This window comes from Strix aluco, chromosome 22, assembly GCF_031877795.1.
Source record: "Strix aluco isolate bStrAlu1 chromosome 22, bStrAlu1.hap1, whole genome shotgun sequence".
NCBI lineage: Eukaryota > Metazoa > Chordata > Aves > Strigiformes > Strigidae > Strix > Strix aluco.
In genome coordinates, this window is record NC_133952.1 from 543,593 (window position 1) to 563,173 (window position 19,581).

The following is a 19,581-nucleotide window of genomic DNA, read 5'->3' on the forward strand; positions in this document are numbered from 1 at the left end:
CAGCAGCCAGGTGAGGTCAGCGGAGCTGACTTTAATAGGTGAACAGCTCACAGCAATTTTAATCTGTAGTTCTAATGAACAATATAAAGTTTTATAAGCATCAACAAGGCTCAGAGAAGACCTAAATCCATTTCAGTGCTCATTTAGCAGCTTCATCTGTGTGCAATTAAAACTTCAGCATTTAATGTTAGAGAATAAAATAATGAGACACTTAAAAAATAATCTGTACTTCAGTGGGCCATGCTCAGTAGACTTTGTATGATCATTTACAAGATAAAAATAGAATTTGGCCAAAATCTGTCTTATACACCGGTACCCTTTCAGAAGAAAAATGGAAAGAAACAGCTACTAAACTCTAGGGGCTTTACTATCCGACGTACCCACAACACTGCTTCTTTAAGCACATCCACGCTTAAAGCACAGCTCAGAGCATTGATAACTTTCCTTTTGGCTTCAATGATAATGTAAAAATAATTGTAAATTGAGTTTCAACTGAGATTTTCATTTTGGTCTAAAGCCTAATCTTTTATTAAAATAGCTATCAGTTTTAAGCTGATGGTTAGGAAAAGTTATCTTCAGGACAGGGAACAAAATTTTAACAATAAAGAATATTTCTTATTCATAAAAGTATCTTAAATGCTCCCATGATTACTTTGAGCTATCAAAATGTGACCGGGGTTGGGGGGATGAGGGACAACCAGCATATGTTTTTTCTGACCAAAAGAACTGTAGAGAAATGCAAATTAAACCAAAGATGTACAGAAATATCAAAATAAATTAGATTTAATACTGGGAGAACACAGGTCAAAAAATGTGATGTACCATACAAGAAACATACACACAGTTAAACTTAAAAGAAGCAAAAACCAATGAAAATTACATACTTTATTTTTTTTTAAACAACTGAAATAATTTTTATTCAAGAAAAGCCAACATTACATATCTCCATAGAAAAAAAAAAAAAAAGACATTTGGGGAGGTCAAAGAACGCTACAGTTTAAAATGATGAAATGTTACAGCTTGCACACCAAAATTAAAAATGAAATGAAATTAAAAAAATGAAATGGTTACCAAAGTAATGCAGGTCAAGGGATCAAAGGTGAAGGGTCACACATTATTAAAAAGAAATCCAAAAGGGCGTCTGCATCAAGATCTCTGCAAAACAAAGGAGCTTCAGTGAGTAAAACCAGTACCTTCCACGGAATCCCACCAAAGCTCTCGCCATCCACACCCAGCACGCGGCGCCGCCGGGCTCCCTCCTGCCGCCACCACCACCCTGCCGGCGCCGCTCTGCTCCTACTGCTACCAGCCTGCTTTCCTTACTGACAGGTTTTTTTAGAACCTCTCTGTAGAATGGCTTCTACAAGTCTTTCCGTTTCCATGTTGGTGCATTTGTTTCTTACTGGACAAGATGGGGTTTCCGAGCTGGGGATAAAGCCAGCAGGGCCCGCGCTGCGCCACGCACGTGGCCCTGCCTCAGCACGGCCGGTCCCTTCGCCAGGGAGCCCGCTGCTTCGGGAGGAACACGAAGGGCTTTTAGATCATCTGCTTTCGGGGTATTACATGCCCTTTTTCAAGAGTTTGCTTTAGTCATTCTAACTGTGGAAACACAGTAATTACTGACACACACGCACGCTGAACTCCTAGCATCATAACGTATTGGTTTAACGCTACAATAAAAAAGTAATTCAAACGTGGTTACCAAGACAAAGGCCTCCCCTCCTGGAATTCCAATTACACAGAAGCTATATTAAAAAAAACCTTTGGTACCCATTTCTGAGCAAGATGCAGTCAATTATCTATACTAAATTTATGCAGAGAGCGTAATATTTACATCAGATAACTTCAGGAGAAAGGCACCCACCAAGGGCACTACAACCCTCCCCATTTCAGCGGCTCTCCCCTGCCTGGCAAGGCGTTAAGGCTGGGGAGTCTTTCACCCGGACCAGAACAGCTTCATGCTTGAAGCCAAGAAACGAGCCCACCCTGCAAAAGTGTGTCTTTGTACAGCAAAGAAGCCACCAATGATAGAAAAATCACCACATTCAGAGTTGTAGTGCAATGATCTGACTTGCCTCGGCATCTTTCCCCATCACTCCTGCTTTACATATCGCAGCAAGAACCCCCTGGAGAAAGGAGAATCTGTATTTTTAATATCCCCCCTCAGCAGCAGTGTCTGGCAAGCACTCCTGCTAAAGCTACTGCCACGTGTTGGAGTTAAAACTAAGTTCTCGCCATTATTTCCAACATTTATCAATTCCAGTTTCTGTGAACCCAACCAAAACGTCAGCTCTTCTGCTGGTATTTCACCCGTGTGCCGAGGCTGGGCCCCTCGCTCGCGACTGGCACCTCAGATCTGTACCACCACCTCATTCTGGAGGGAAGCGATTTGGAAACCAAGCGACACAGAAATAATTCAACAACAAAGACACAGCTTTGCAGTGACTCAGCAGCTAATTAAGCCCGGAAGGTATTAACGCGACTCCCACATCAGGAAGACCCTGTACCTCAGGAATCGCTGCCCGGCGCGCGATGGGGAGGTGAACGCGGGCAGATGCCTGCGGCTGGACAGGGGCTGCCAGCGCCGGCCGCCCCGCTAGGGCCCGTGCCGCGGGTGCTGCACCCAGCGCCAGCCCGAGGCTCCCTCCCTGCTGCTCCGGCAACACGAAGTTTGCACGAAAATGAGTTTTACGTAACTCCAAGAGCATTTTACCCAGGGGACGGCAGCGGACCCGAGGTTCACTAACTCCCTTCTGCTGTCTGCCAGCCGGCCACCCCCCGCTCCCCTTTGCACGATCCACAGCCATGGCTGCAAGCTGGGTACAGACACCAATTCCAAAGGAATGAACACAGACTTTTTTTTTTTTTTAATTTCTCCCCTATTGCAACAGATTTCTCCCCTCTCCCACTCTCCCCCCAGGCACACTTTGTTCCCCCCAATGATCACTCCTTTTGCAGAAAACAAATTGGTTTCACTCTCAGTCCTTTTTCTTAAGTACTACCCCCGCATAAAGTCTTCGCTTTTATTGGCACTAATTTTTCCTTCATATCTAGTTTTTCGTTTTCATCTAAATCCCCTGATTTTTCTCTTCAAAATGAAACAGCCACCCTTGGAAGTAGCGAACATGAGACCAAGAAGACAGGATTTCAATCACTTACAAAATGTAATATCCTCAGTTTCCATTCATTCGACAAGTGAACCAATTCATTTGTGTTTATATATGCCAGTCCCTGGCAGAGACACACTTAAATTGACTTTGTAAATTGACTTTGTTGTAACATTTTCCTTGTAAAATGCCGTACAAAGTACAACTCACATAACACACCAGTGAGTATTTTACTCAGTGCTGGGCAAGCCAGAGATCCAAATACATGATGCTGCGGTACCTACCAGTACTGTTGGTGTCCCTGCAGACAAAGAGCTAAGCAACAATTAAATCAATGCACTCTGCTAATTCTCTCACTTTTGAAGAAGGGTTTATATAGCTGCTAACGCCAACTTTTTATTCCCCCTACACCTGATTCCACATTCTCTTTTGATACTACACTTCAGAGTAGCCATGTACCATTAATGAGGATGAGCCCCAACAGTCGATGCAGGTTAGGAAAAGCACACCAGTTCATCAACTGGAGTAAATTATATTTCACCTTATTTTCCTGCATTCCTAGAGCAATCTATGATACTTTTTCCTTTTCTTTTTTTTTTTTTTTTTTAAATTGTGTTAAGTATATGATAGACCAAGGATTCAGAGAAGAACAGATGTCTGGACACGCATTTGTTGCTGCTAAACTACAACTGTCCATTCAACACTTTCGGTAGAGGAACCTGGAGGTGGCTGATGTGGCAAAGAAAAAGAAAGTCCCTTCCATCTGAAGTAGCCACTGAGGTTTGCTGGGAGGTTTCATCCCTGAACCCAAGAGCTGTTCCCGCCTGCTCCATCTCTCGGTGCCGCACACAAACGGCGCATCCGCTTCCTGAGCACCGCGAACACAACCAGCTGCACCTCGACATACCACGGTCGGAGGGTGCTCACCGTGCAGCCCGTCGGCAGGCACGGCCACAGGAGTGCACCCAGCAAACTGGAACAATTCCACCCCAAGCTGATTGCTAGAAAGTTTCAAAATTTGCAAAAATATTCAGAGGTATTTTGATAGGTCACTAATGTCAAAAAGCCAGCAAGTTAAATACCATCAGCACTTTATACTTTGTGTATAATATACTAAAACTAATTATGAAGTAATTTTTTTCTTTAGCTATCATTAAGGGTAAAAAAGTTAATTTAATTCATTCAATCGAATTCACTTGGGAAAAAACCCAGGAGGGCTGTACATTATCCAAAACAATACATTTCATCTGTTTGCTATGCTTTACAGAATTCAATCTGGTCCCAGGACTCTGACACATTAACTGCACAGAACTGCAAAATCAGCCATTTTTAAAGACTTATCATTATACAATTACAGCATTGGTCCTTATATTAAGAAAAGGGAGGGAAAAAAAAGTTAGATTTTCCTAAGAGGAAGATGAGGAATCTCTCTATTAGAGCATGAACAGCATAGCAGGTATTACTGCTTTTGTTTAAAATTGCCAGGAATGGTAACCTTTCAATTCTGCTAAATCACCGAGCCTGTTCACAACATTTACTAATTATGTAAACATGACTGAGGAACTGCAAAAGCAAAGCCAGTAGCAGATTTTCTGCTTTGTACATTAGGCAAAGCGCAGAATTTCATTAATTTCACAAAATAAACCCATAATGAAGTGCTTCTGTTAAAGAGAAATTTCCATCTCGTTCACTGATCAGCCTTAAATCATAATCACACACAGCGAGAAAAGCCGCCCACACGTGCTAGACAGCGTCAGTCAGGTGTACAAACAGTTTACTCCTGACTCTACTCTAGGCAGGGTGTAAACGTTCTTCCCCTTTGATTTCACTTCCAGAGCTTTTTCTTCTCCTTTAAAGAAAGTGGGTGTCCTTACATTTCTGTTGCTGGCCAAGAGGACGGGCAGGCGCTGGCAGGCGCAGTGCCAGGTAGCACGAGGGCCCAGGCAGTGACCGGCTCAGGTGGGACGTTCCTGCCCGCCTCCAACGGCCAGCAGACACCTCCACCACCCCAACACGGGGCGGGAGCCAGCACCCCTGGTCTTCATTTCACAGATGCTCCAGCACCCGGCAAACATTTTGCCCTCAACTAGGCACTTCCCTTCATTCATAAAGCCTTACGCTAACGTGTTTCCACCCCCAGCTCAGCACAAACCTAAGGGCAACCCCGTGTGCCAGAGCGGCGGTGGCAGGAGGAGGTGGCACGTGGGCAGCGCGCACAAGCCGGGCTGGGACCACCGCCCCGCTGCTCCTCCAGGCGGAACAGAAAGCAACAAAACTCCCAACAATAGCATTTGCCAACACCACCGTAATATTTTATACTCTGGGATCACATGGGCAGCAGGCAATTAGTCAAAATTAAATATTCTCATTGCTCTTGAGAGATCACAGAGCCGATGCAGACCACGAGGACGTTCCAGCTTTGTAAGTGCTCGGCAGCCGCAGAGCTCTCACGACAACAGCCAGCCTCTGGCTTCGGGAAACTCTGCGCTTAAGCAAAACACATCTGAATTAACTTCAGCTTAATGGGAAGCATTAAACAAAATACACTGAATAACTTCACTGTCCTCAGGAAACTAACGAGTGCTGTCGCTTTTCCAGAAAGTTTTGCCATCGTGATGGCTTATTGCAGAGGGGATGCTGTGACCCGGACGGACACCCCCTCCTCGCTCGGACTGCGGGGATGATGAAAGCTGGTCCACACGCTTGCTTGACCCCACAGATTTCTAATGCATTAACCTACTTGGGTAAATAAGGTACGAACTGGTACGGTAACGCAGTGAAGAGTTACAATACACCACGCCGTCCAGGGCAGCCTTGAAACAAACAGGTGCTTTAAGTTTTCAGCCATAAGAGTTAATTCTAAAAGGCACTTAAAAGCATTTGATAAAACAACCAAAAAGTAGCAGCATGCTGTTGGGCTCTGTCTTTACCCAGAGTGGCACTCTGATGAACAAACTTGTGCTGACAGGAGCCGTGCGGTAACTGGCTGCCTGACACGGATGCGCCAGGGGGCTGAGGGGGAACTGGAGTAGCAGGTGGCAGACGAGGTATCGCTCTCCCCTACTCCTCACTAGCGTTTCACGGCGGAATAGCCAGCCCGAACGCTAGAGACTCACTTCCCAAATCAGTCTGGGTCCCTTACGTCCCTCAGGCAATTCTCCAAACCTTCAAGATCATCCCTGCGCTTTAGAGAAAAGACGGGAAATAACCTGATGTCAAGCGGCAGAAGAGAATGTCGCTGTCGTGCAAGCAAAGCAGAAACGCAAGAGCACATCAGCGATGTCAGAGCGCGCGACTCAAGGTCCCCATCGCGGCGCCGTTGAAGAATTTCTTCCTACGCTAAACAGCGCTCAAATAGAGTTTTGTAATTGCACTTATTTGCATACTACCAAGCAATACCTAAGCCTGCAATCTGTAAAAAGTTGATGCTAGCTACCACATCGGAAAACGGGGCATTTCTGCCTGGCGCCTCAAGAAAAGCCTAAGCACACAAAGCAATTACTACTGGTCTTTTCTACTGTGGAAATTCTGGGCTTCTCCCAACAGAGAACGTAAATATAGAATATTGTCAGAAACAAAAGCCCTAGGTAGCATTTTACATTTCCGATGTTTAACTTTTTCTTCTTTCTCGTACTGTGTCATTAAGTTTACAAGGATGATTAATGACTGCGGCTGCCAAGTCCATTAATGAAAGGCATCTCTGCTCAAAGCTGCAATCCCGCTTTTGGCAAGCACCGTGCAGAGACAAGGTTACTCCGGCACCCTTGAGCCCCTGCACCCACCCGCACCGCCGGGCGCAGCGCCCTGGGAAGCTCCCGGCTCCCAGACACCCCGCTCGCTCGGCAGGAAGCGGGATGCAGTTCCTGCAGACAGTGTCTTGCCGCCCAGAGCGATTAGCGGGTAACGAGCCAGCGACCTTTGCCACCTTCCCTGCCCGCAGACGCCCGCTCTGCACCGCGGTGCTCTGGGAGCATTGGCCCCGGCCGGACCTGAGACCCGGCGCCCCCCAAATCCACGTCCGGGGCGCACCGCGAGCACACCAAGCACCGCGCCACGGGACCTCTTCGCTCCACACGCTCCCTCAAATCAGAGCCAGACCTGTACTGCGAACGCTAACAGAGTTCAAAATGAACGACTACCAAAACCCAAGAGCAAGGAACTCCCTCACGTGCACAGAGCGTTGCAGAATTTTCTGGCAATTAACTGATTTGTCCTAATGTGAGAAATCATATGAAAATCCCCTTTCTATCCTCCCCCAGAGCAAGAGAAATAAGCACACACGCACTTTCACAGGCATCTCAAAAAATGTAAATCTGTAATTAAATTGCTTGGCTAAACTTATGATTTTGTATCTCTGGAAAAAAAAAATTGAATTAGAAGGAACACTTCCTTCACTAGGAAATATAAAACCACTATAAACTTGATTTAAGACGAGATGACATCTTGATATGGAAATATATTTCCATCAAACATTTCAGTTAAAACTGCATAATCTGATGGAAAGAAAACATCTCAATAACGTGTTCTAAGCATTTTTAAATGCTCCATTTCTCTTGCTGCTCACAGCATTATTTTACTAAGTGTAAAGTCAACCACAACCTATTCAGCTCTCAAAGGATATTGTTTCTCCATCCCAATTACCCAATCCAGAGCAACGTATGACCATTATCCTCAATCTGCAGATGAAAGCGCTCAGAAAAAGTTATTCGCAGCGTTCCCATGGCGATGCCCTGGTAGAGGAAAGAACAAACCCCAGCTGTTCCCTGACCTCCACGTTCGGCGTCGGCAGCGTCTCCGTTGCAGATGCAAGGGCCCCGTCAGCAGCCCCAGCCCACGCCAGCGCGCCACGCCTGCCCTTTAGGCTGCTCACCAGCCCCAGGGGCGGAACGTACACTTGCACTTTATTTCAAGGACCCACAGATGCCCACAAGGGCCATGTTTAAGTTTCCTTGAAATATCCCCACACAAAGGTGCAGAAAAAGCATGCTTAAGGGTTTCAGAAAGCAGCCAGGTCATAGCTGGGTTCCAGCATCCATCCATCCCACACCGACTGCCGCCCCACTCACGCTCTGGAGAAGTCTGTGGCGAGACCGGACATCCACGAGTCTGTCCAAACACATACGAGTTTGAGGGAGGACAGCAATGTCATAGGCATATGCAGATGTGTAAGTTACTATAAACATTTTATTTCTTTTACATCTTTTAATAAACCTCCCTATCGGTGAGACCTCTCACAAGCAGTGCCAGTGACTCCGAAATGAACACAAAGACTCTGGAAGCACCACTGTATAGAATACATCTTTTTCTTCTATATTTTACAACTCGTGCTTTCACCAGCATAGACAGAACACCTGTGTATTCAGATGAAAAAATATATTCCCTTCGGAATGACTCTGAAATGTAATCCAACATTATTATTCAATTATACCCTAAGAAAAATTCAAGTTTTATAACAGTGAGCAGAATTAAACTTCTAGGTTGGGGGTGGGGAGGAAAATAAAATCTGTAAGCTAAGCTCCCTCCTCCCCCGTAATTAACACAAATTTTCCAAGACTTCATCTAGGCATAAGATTCTGCCTTTTTCTCCTTTTTTTTTTTTTTCACTGAGCTAATGAGGCCAAAAATCTCTGGCCACAAGAAAAGCTCTTCCTTTTAAATAATGCAACAGGGAAATTGCAACCGACACACCACAGAGGCTGGCAGAGACGGCACCAGTAAGAACCCACGTACAGAACCAGCTCCTCGTCCCCACTGCGTGGCAGCCACAGGGACAGATTTTGGAGGAGAGAGATACAAATGAGTGTAACAAACTTGACATTCAAAGACAGAAGTGGGTTGGTTTTGTTTTTTTAACATACCAGCTGATGATCTGCAGATATTAGCAAACAATCCGTCTAGAATTAAGGTATGAGACCAACCTACACCAGCAATATGCTGGCAAGCACCATCCAAACCATCCACCTTCCCCCCCTCCAGAACGCTGGCACATCCTTCAGAAAGGCTACGCTCCCAAATTTTAGTTCTAGCCTAATACACCTCACAAGCGCCTACGCTTTTCCATTTGCCTCATGCTTATGAATAATAAAGATTCCCAGCTATATGATTAACTTCATTTGCCACATTCTGTACCCTGGGAGGCTCCACACACCAGACATTGTTCAAGCAGAAAAGCCAAAAGCCTGCATGTGTAAATGTATACACAAGGTCTGAACCAGGGACAACAGAAACACTAGAGAAAAGCGACTAAAAACCAACAACCCGTTTCCAGTAACAAAGAGCATCATTCTGCCACAAACCTGTGCAGAGAGCTTGCTTTCTCACCTTTGTCAAAGCATCACCTTTTAGAGCCACTGGAACTGTTATCACTCCATGTCCCATCCCCATCAGCATCAGTGCCATCACAGAGACACTGCAACCCACGTTCTCTACAATTTACATTTCAATTCAAATGACCCAAGACAAAAACATCTCCACAGAAGAGCCAACGCCAGCAACTCCCCAAAAAACCCGATTAATTCTGTCACAGTGTTTAGTATGTTAAAAATACATAGACTTGACTTCAGCTTTCAGACGAAAGAAGGAGGGGGATGAAGGACCCAACTTTGAAAACTACACACGAACTGATCCGTATTTGATCCTGCGCTCAGCTTGCCACTCGCAGTCGTTACACTCGGGAGGGCGGTTTTCATTTACATGTTTAGATGTTACAAATGACTGATTAGAGGGACAAGAACAGTTAGCTTGCAACACGCAGACACTAACTGGAGTTTTACGGGAATTTCTCAAAGTTGATGCTTCAATTATTAAATTATTCCCACAAATGTGGCAAAGGTACTGTAAGACAGTGCTACTAAAAACTAAAACTATACTGCAGGTATTGCCGTGTAACTTCCAGCCTGGCTGCCCAGAAGGAATAAAGGCAAGGGATCGTAGACCTATTTGGACTGATCTTCAACTTCACCTTGGCCCCCCAGACACCTGAATTTTAAACACTTCTGTTACATTTCAGTGAACCCAACCATGATGCGTTAACAGGAGATATGCAAACAAGCACGTTCAGAGTAACTGGATTCCAGTATAAAACGCCCAGTTCTGTGCGTCCCCCGTTCTTAACAAAATTTCTCAGACAGGAGCAGGCTAGTTATTTCTCGGGACCCTGTTTGGCAGGAAAGAACATGCACCGGGTTTTTGTTCAGAAGTCTTTACACATAATAAGGTAACATTATGTTTACATGGTACCAAAACACCTATCTGATTTGAAACAATCTTGAAACATGTCAATAACATGAGAAGATTTGGCTCTCTGACACAAGTCACACACACACGAGCAACAGACTCCTACTATATGAGTAGTCAGCTGCCACATTCGCCTTCAAGTCTAGTTTAAAGCTCGCTTTCAACACGTAACAGGACTTTATTATTTAAACAACAGGTTCCAGAGCCAGGGAATTCTGTAACTTACATGGCAGGCTCTCAAAAAATAATCTGTGAGCATCAAGTAAGCTGGTACGTTTAAAGTAAATAAAGAGATTTAACTACCTCATTAGTGTTCCAGCGGTGCCTCTCTTTCGGTAAACTTGAACATTTTGGTAGACATTCAAGCAGCTTCTTCGGTAAAAAGATTTTTACATGACTGCCATTGCTGTTCCCATGATCATCTAGAAAGAAGAGGAGACAGGTGATGTATACACAGAATAGGTGGCTGCCAGCAGGAGACCCTGGCTACCACAAGACTTGGAAACCCACCAGTTCACTTGTCAAAGAGCAAGCAATTTGTCACTGCAAAGAACACCACGGCTTTCTGTTGAAATCGCACCTTTATTTCAGAAATATAAACGCTTTAATTCATTGTGGTTGCAAAGTTTGAGAAGAGCTTGGACGGATTCGTGCACAAGGAGCCTGTGTGTGTGCTTACCTATGCCTATTTTGACTTATTATTTCCCTCAGTGACAAATTTTACAAGCAATAGCGACAAAACGTTAGAGAAGCTGTGACCACAGCAGTATGACCTGCCAGGAAAGTCATAAATGAAGTTCACACTCGACAGGATTTGCAAGTAAATAAGCACAGAGCCCCAGTAGCTGCTATAATTTTGTCAAGCTGCAGTAGAAATGCAACTCAAGGTCTATTAGTTCATTTAAAACTAAAACGCGCTGTACCTGATTAAAAACAGGTTACTTTTCTTTCAACGGACAGCTCAAAAAGTGAATGTAGTTCCTCAACGTGACAGGGAGGTAGAGGCATGGAAATCTTCCTACCTCGCCATACCCAGGGGTCTCAAAGCAGAAATACTGAAGAATAAAAAATTATTCCTTTTTGTTGCTAAAAATTTAGAAGGTGCATCAATTCCCCTTAAAAAAAATAGAGACACCCAAAAAACCCTCAAGTCCAACAAGAGCCCACAGAAATCCCAGAAGCATTCACCTGATTACATATCTCTTATCACCCCGCTACCACCACCTGAAGCAGCAGAGCACCCACCAACGGTCCCCGCAGAAGAGGGAACCGGAGCAGCAGGATACGACATCCCAGCTACAGCACGGGAGCTCCACCCGTTCTCCTCCTGCAACCGCCATCGCTGCCTTCCTCCGCTCCTCTCGCGCGGCGCCTGACAGACACTGGGCAGCGCTACACGTGAAGTACACTTACTCACTGGCATTTTACCCTACAAAATTAATTTATAGTCATTTCCCATTTGGAAGTGTACAGAAAAAGGATATTAACTTTTTTCCCTTTTACACATCTAATCATTTTATGTCATTAAACAGACGCCAGCATCATGATCAAACTCCTCTGCAATTACGTACGATACAGAATCTCGCATGACCTGCAGCAAACCGCAGAGAACCCGTCCCGCGATCGTTTTAGAAAGCGGGTGAAGAGCACAAACGAGCAGCGAGACATCCCTAGTATTTTTAAAGCTTGATTATACTCTTGGATGTGTCAAGTTCAACAATATACATGCTGTTAAATCAACTACTCGTGCAAGCACAGCAGATGAGTTTACAAGATAAGCAGCGATGTGTATGATAAACGTGAGCTGCTCTATAATTTACGAGTCCTGTGAGCTCCCTGAGTTATTGGGAACTTTACTGTACACTGCGTTAGACTAAATCAACAGGGCTGCCAGTTTCATACTTCTTCCTGGGCGAACGCGCAGTCGGGCAGTATTGATCTCTGCTGAACTGATAAAGAAATCGGGAAGAGGGCTCTCTGGGTTATTTTTTTTCTATACCATTCCAGGATTTCTAGCTTGACACTGAACATCTCAGACTGTTACTCTGTGGGGCTTTTTGGCCACATCCTCCTCCCAGCCAATGTTCTGCATGTGTGGCCGTCACCTCTGTCATTCCCCACCATCCCTGGCCGCTCAAAGCTTCACAAACACCATGTCCTGACACCCAGGGTTATCCCCACAGACACCCGCTGGCGTGGGGCAGAGAACGGAGCCGGGCAGCGCCCCGCTGCCACAGCAGCCCCCAGCCACTCCCACCCGCAGCCTCAGGTCTGCCACCCAATTCGGCTGGTACCTACTTAACATTCCCTACATTAATTTTATACCGTTTTCATTTCTCATTCAAAATATTGCATTGCACTACATTCAATTCATTAAGGCGGCGAAGTATTTTACAGCACACATTATTGCTTTTATCAGCCAAACTACATCCCCAGTTACATCTCATCAGCTTATTTTCCATGGGCACATTTTAATTGACATTAATTGTATTACTTCCCCTTACCTCCGTATCAGTCAAGTCCTCTATCATTCATTCCATTATTTTGCAGGGCTGGCAGACCTCTAATTATTCAGCTCGTTTTATTAACTTTCTTCCACTGTCATCAATTATCAGTATTATTAATCCAGAAAGTGCCTATGGAAAATAGATCCCTTAAAAATGTTTTGGTAGAAGTTATCAGAACTTGCTGACTCTAAACCTTCCAACTCCTGTTGTTCACATCTCACACCTATGTTATTATAGCAACGGAAGGTTATTTTCATCATCCTGAAGTGTCACTACATCTCACGTGCGCTTCCCTTTTCCGCGTTTAGCAACGACATTTCTTCATTCCAAAAAATCCCCAACATGGAAAACAACAACTGCCACCTGCCTCGATCTGACAGGCTTTCTGTTCAAGGATCCTCCTGCCGCGTGGTCAGAATGACAATAATCCCATCATGGAAAGTGAATCTTAAATTTGGTGACCTCTGAAACAGGTTTGACCTTGGAGAAGGACAACGTTGGCCAAGCAGCTATGCGGATGAAGAGCAAGAAAGCGCCTCGCCCCAAACGATGCACACAGACTGCTGTGACACTCGCTCCTCCGCCCGCTGGAACGGTCCCTGATGTACCCCCAAACGGAGGAAAGGCCGTGCAGATAAAACGGGGAAGCCGTGCACAGGGGAGGAGGCTTGCTCTCAGCTGCACTAACAGTGCCAGCAGACCTCGCTCACCCCTGGGCCTCCACGCCGTGAGCCAGCTTCCTCCTTCCTCCGTAAAGCGTTTCCCTCGGCAGCTGCCCAGGCGTCAGGCAGGGTCTGCCATCCCCACCCACAGACCGGCTACCACGAGCTCCCTTTCCTCCAGATCAGCTCTCGCTTTGCTACTCATGCTCCTCACAAATAGCATCGCAATCCTTCCAACTGCGACACGGAGATCTTTAGGGAGGTGGAGAAAACAAAAAAGCAGTTGTCCTTCGGTTGGAATCAAGCCTGTCATTGCTAGTCAACCTGACACACCCACTCCCCTACCGCAGGGTCTTCCGATAGAGTCAGAGGAATGAGAATCCACACCGCTCAGCATCCACACCCAACTCACAGAGCAACCAGCACGCGCCAGAGGGAACATTTTACATTTGTTTAGAATGAAAATTTCCTCTGTAGTTAAAAAAAGGAGCTGCAATTTCACAACGCTTGTTTGATTTTACTGTGCAAATGCAGGCCAGATTTGTACTTGAACTTTCTTCCTCATATTATTTTTGCTACGGGTGCGACTTATGACATTGTGATCTGCAAACCCATCCAGTGTCAATAAAAAGTGCTTCTGCAAGCAAAGCTGCACTTGCACAAGGAGGATTTGCCAGTAAAGCTGTATCGACATGGGGGTTTTTTTAGTGCAAAGCTGGCCACAGCTCAAAAATGCTTCCCAAGGCATGCACAGCCAATTCTGAAAACTACAATAAGGAAGCTCTACACTAAAATATAGCAGCCTACAATGTATCTTGTTATAATTCAGTCTGAAAATCCAAAATTTAAGTTCCATTAGCCATCTTCAGGATTACTTATTAGCAAACCAGAAACTCGTGTAAAATTAAGAAAGTACAACTATTATAAAGTTCATGGAAAGTTCCATATTAATTATACCACATAAACCCTTCGTAATTTTATGGGTTTCTTCATGCTCCTTGCACTTTATCCTCCCAAGGGATGCAACATGGGCCATAAAACTTTAAAGCGCACAACAGCAAATCACACAGTGAGTCCGTGCTCTACCCCTGCTCTCCAAACAATCCCCCCTTCCCCCTCCTTTTTTTTTTTTTTTTCTTTAACTGGTTCTTAAATCTTCTGCGATCCAGGAGGTGAACTTAGATCTGTAGACCGTTTAACTACCACAGTTTATCAATAAGACGTATAATTGGAGAATACAGAAATGGCTGAATGGGTGTTGATCAACTGCTGATTTGCAGACAGTTCTATACTGGAAATAAATAGAAAGAATAAGCCTATAAAATCACAAATGCAAGTTTCATAAACCCATTATTATGGAGTAATAACTTAGGGTTGGCCATCTTAACCACCTCGCAAGAGAGGTGAAAGGTGTTTACATGTTACCAATAGGCACTTTCATACAAGACAAACAGCTAAAATCAGAGTGTAATTATTAGCTACTTACACGGACCGGGAGGGCGTCAAGTTACCCGCGACGCCGCTCACCACACTGCTGCTTCGGGCGCCGAACCGAGCGAATACGTCCGGAAGCGGCACTCGCATGGCCACCGCAAGCGCAGGCCACCCAACGTCGTCCCGTCTCGGGCGTGATGCAGTCGAACCCCACACCAGCCCTCCTCGCCAGGCAACGCCAGCTGCGTGCCTGATCTGAGAGCTCAGTGGAGCGGAGGTCAGTGCCCAAAGCGAGGGCGCCAACGCCGCCGCCCTTCCTCGGGAGCTGTGGTTCTCAACCCTCCTGGCTTCCCTGAAACCCTGCGCCTTCGCAAAAAGCTGCTCTTCCAATAACTCACTTCTCTAAAGATAACATATGAAGACGCAGACAAAGATGAAAGTCAAGGTATCCAGATTTAGCCAAAAGAAACTCTTTTTTTTAACGTATTCCTATTTCCATGTATTGATTTGGCTCTGCCAGGTCCTGGGCTGTCGGTGGGGGTATGAAGCCCCCTTGAAGTCCTACATTCCTTCACTTGCTGACCTCTGGACCCAGACAAAACCCGTGAATTCCATCTGGCAGAATTAAATGCAAAGAATTATCCCCAATCCAAACATCTGAGGGGCTGGCATGCTATTTCTCATAGTTAAACTTCGTTCCTGGCACTTTCAATCAGTAAACAAGTAGCAACACATAAGCAAAACCAACAGCTTTTGGTCTGTTTTCTAGAAATATTTGGACGATTACAGTTGTAAATCTCTTGGCAACAAAAGCAGATTTCTAAATATCAATAGAGGGTGGCTAAGATAAGATAACCAGGCCCAGCTCTGCGGCGATGCCTGCCCAGCAGGGCTCCGCTGGATGCCAGCGCCCGCCTCAGACGCTCCCGACCCTCCGCCGCCCCAGACACGGGCAGCCCCAGAAGCAGCCTGGGGCTGAGGGGAGGACGTGAGGAAAGGGTGAACGGTTCAGGCAAAGGCAAAAAAAGCGAAATAGGAGCAAGAGAAGACGGCACAAAAACCATCATGCGGGCAGCTGTGACTGCTGCCTGCGGGGAGAACGGGAGCAACAGGGAAAACCAAAAAGAATGAGGAAATCATGGGAATGGTAGTAGTATCAAGGATGATCAACAAAATAATTTTCCTCTAGTAAGTTATTGAGTCTAGCCTAGTTTCTTGGAATATTTGTGATAAATACTTTGTTGCTATGACAAGCTCCACAAACCATTCTAAAACTAAGAAATACAAATATAGATAAACCTCTGCTGCTGCGTATTATCGTCCCGGTCCTCCCCACCAATAATGTGCTACTTGTAAGTTACTTCATCCTTTTCACACAGCAGAAAGTTTCTTGACATTTTATAACTGAATTCAATTTGAACCACACCGTTATGTAAAACTGCAAATGGTGCGTTTTGGGGAAGAGTTGATAGCACAATTCTTCTTCATGAAAGCCTACGCGCTGGTTGAGGTCTGGTTTACACAATTAGCTATTTATTTCTTATGCTGTACATTTATCACTGTGCTCAGTGCTTGGGAGTCTGCTTCCCCCGACCAACAGAACTGGCTATTTCACAGGCTCCTCGTTCCCTCTCCCACCTCCGCAGGCGGGTTGAGGCACCCTCACAGCCATTCAAGAAAGGGGAATTCAGTTACATTCAAAGGTGCACAAAAGTAGCTATATTAAAAGCAATCTTCAGGCATTTTTGGAATCTTGCTGCAACTTCCTCTTGCAGCTCCTGAGCGTGTTCATGCACGACTGTCATCACGGTGCTTTTAAGTGCAACAGAATGATCAGACACTGCTCACTGCCACCGCCAATTCATTTGTTTTAGACCTGTCATCAATTCCTTCACCCCTTGGTTTTCAATAAAATTACACCATCAAATTCAACGGCAATGAAACTAAGGGGAGATGGTTATTTGTCAAGGCTAGCAAAAATACACCACCCATTTATACAGTTCTCCACACTACAAACATTCTCAACGCTACAACAAATTTTCCAGAAGTCCCAAAGTATTGGCTAAGGCCAGTATACACTGGCACTTCCAGACATGGATATTTTTACCTTTTTCTAAAAATTATTTTTTTTTTTTACAGTATGAACAGTTTGAGTTTGGCAACCTACCTGGAGAGCTGGCAGGAAAAAAAACAAACCCCTTGAACCGCAGATGTGACAAGAGCAGGAGAAGGACACGGAGCTCTCCATTCCCAGAGATAACGGGAGCTTGCTCTTGCTCACCCGGTGCCGTAACGGCTCCTTGGCACGAAGCCGTACCTTCAGCATCGCCCCAGGAAGAGGAGAGGCACTGCACCCCCAAAAAAATGGGGTTAAGACAGACGCCAGCACCTGCAGGCACGCTTGCCTTTCAAAACCCACGGGGTTTTAAAACGGGGTAAACACCACGCAGGGCTGAAGGGGCGCAGGAAGCCACGAAGGGGAAAACAGGACATGAAGTGAGGGAAAAAACTCAAAAGAAAAAACTCAGCAAGGGGTGAAAGAGGAAGCCAGGAAACACTGAAGATGCAAGAAGCTGCTGGAAGCACTGCATTTTAATTAAGCGGCACTCTGCTCCACAACGCAGTCTACCAGCCTCGTTTCACTCCATGGAAAGGTTTGGGTTTGTTTGGGGTTTTTTTATCCCTGCAGATATATTTGGTTTATTGAAGCAGAGACAGAAGGGACACTAAAAAAGGAAAGTCACATTCCAGCTCCCTCTTTCTGAAGGCTGCCTGGACAGAGCGGTAGGATAGCTACTTCCCCTTCCTCCCATAGCACAGACCTTTGTGAGCAGGTCTTTAAAAGACCTCTCGTTTGAGAAGAACCATTTAAAAATATTAGTAACATAAAGCGAGCACCAAGCCTTGAAAGACTGAGTTCTAAAAACATTTGTTTTAACCTTACTTGTATGTAATCCTTTCACTGTTTGCCGATACAGGAAATGAAATCTGAGTTATAACATCTGTAGGAAACCTTCCTACAGAAGTAGCTTTAAAAACCCACAGAAATAAACCAAAAAGCCTTTGAGCCAAAGTGTTTGTTGTGAAAATCATTAACAAGAAGAGATGTGGAATTGGATTGAAAAAAAAACACTAGAGCTTCAAACAAGCCCCGTGCCTTACATGAGGAATCTTGTGTGAAAAACAGTTATAATACCAAAAGTACTCCAGAAAGTTGACCTCACACATGTAGTTCCTGCTGTTTGGAAAAACCGAATCGAGTCCACTCTCGGAAACCATCCTGCTGGCTTACAGCCCTCCGAGCGGGTCTAGAAGCTTCACTAGAAGGCAACTTGCTTCCATCTCTGACAACAGAAATTTTGGTAAAATCCCAACTGCTGAAATTCAGCAAAAATTCTGGGGCAACGAGCGGACTGAGCCGAGTGTCAAACGCTGCCTCTTCACCGTGACAGTCCAATTTTGCCAAGAAGGACAGCAGTACAGAGAGCGCGGCACAAAATCCAATCCGTCACGCTCACAATAAGCTCAGGTTTGTTTAAGTAATAAAACGTTATGCAACACTTCCGCAGAGGGAAGTAAATATTTGCTGTTTAACAACCAAACCAAGAATGTCTTGTTTTCAAAAGGTACCTTGCCCAGTCTCTCTGCATTCCACAACACTTGAAGCTCTAACTTCCTAACAGCTCTAACAGCTGCCAAAATCCCGACCGCCACGCGGGAGTTATGGGGAGAAACTCCGCCTCCCGCCCTTCCCGCCTACCGACCCCGCCTGAGATAACAGACCTACAATTCAACAACCACGCACAACCGACCGCCGCGGGCAGGACGAGCGCCGTGCCCGGCTCCCGCCGCACCACTTCAACCCACGGCCATGACCCTGCTGTCAAGCTACTGGTTGCGGATACCTGTCCATAAGAAAGGTTCTCTATGCATGTTCTTTCAATTTTGAACTTCAAAAAAACCTTTCTCTTTTTAATTTAAAGACCCCCCACCCCGATCGAGTTCAGTGCCCACCACAGTGGCCAAGATGGCAGCTCCCAGGGTCACTCCTCCCGTTTCAGCGCAGCACAAGCCACAAAAGCCACGAGCCTCTGCCGCACGGATGGCAGGAGCTGCTCGGTCACTGAGCCCAGCTTCTAAGGAAACCAGAAAAGAGGGAACTCACCCAGGTTTTCCAAGACGTGGAAATCTGTCCTGCAGCCAGGGAACAGAGACGCCAGCCTCATTCCAAACCCTTTTCTGCGGCTTTTCTGCGGCCACCTGGGCACAACCCGACCGCGGGAAGCTCCCAGCCCAGGCAGGTCTGGGAGCTGCTCCCCAAGCTCGCTCCTCCTGGGCCTCTCTGGGCGGAGGGAGCGGATCACTCCCCAATAAAAGCAGCACTTCTCCACACAACTGACCTGCTGGCTGCCATTTACATTGGGTTTTTAGATATTAAAGTAACAAAAACCTAAAGCGACCTGGGTTCTCTCCTCCAGCATCTGTACTGCTGGCAAAACACTTGTCTCGAATCACGCCTTAAAACGATTCCCATTTGAGTTTCTGACAGGTGGAGTTTAAGTTTAAGGAATGAATGGTTTCTATCCTGCCTCCTTGAAAATATACCACAGAAGTAGGTCAGCGCGGGGAGCTGCT

General features: G+C 45.7%; 1 protein-coding gene across 11 annotated transcripts in view; it reads right to left on the reverse strand.

Annotated features, from left to right (window-relative positions):
• CAMTA1 (calmodulin binding transcription activator 1) overlaps window positions 1-19,581 on the reverse strand; it is a 305,869-nt gene that overhangs the window by 265,363 nt on the left and 20,925 nt on the right. For 8 of the 11 annotated variants that reach the window (XM_074847837.1, XM_074847839.1, XM_074847834.1 and 5 more), the window contains one exon: window positions 10,647-10,765. In XM_074847837.1, the coding sequence (XP_074703938.1) occupies window positions 10,647-10,765 (119 nt within the window). The other 3 variants (XM_074847838.1, XM_074847841.1, XM_074847840.1) reach the window with 3 other exon arrangements.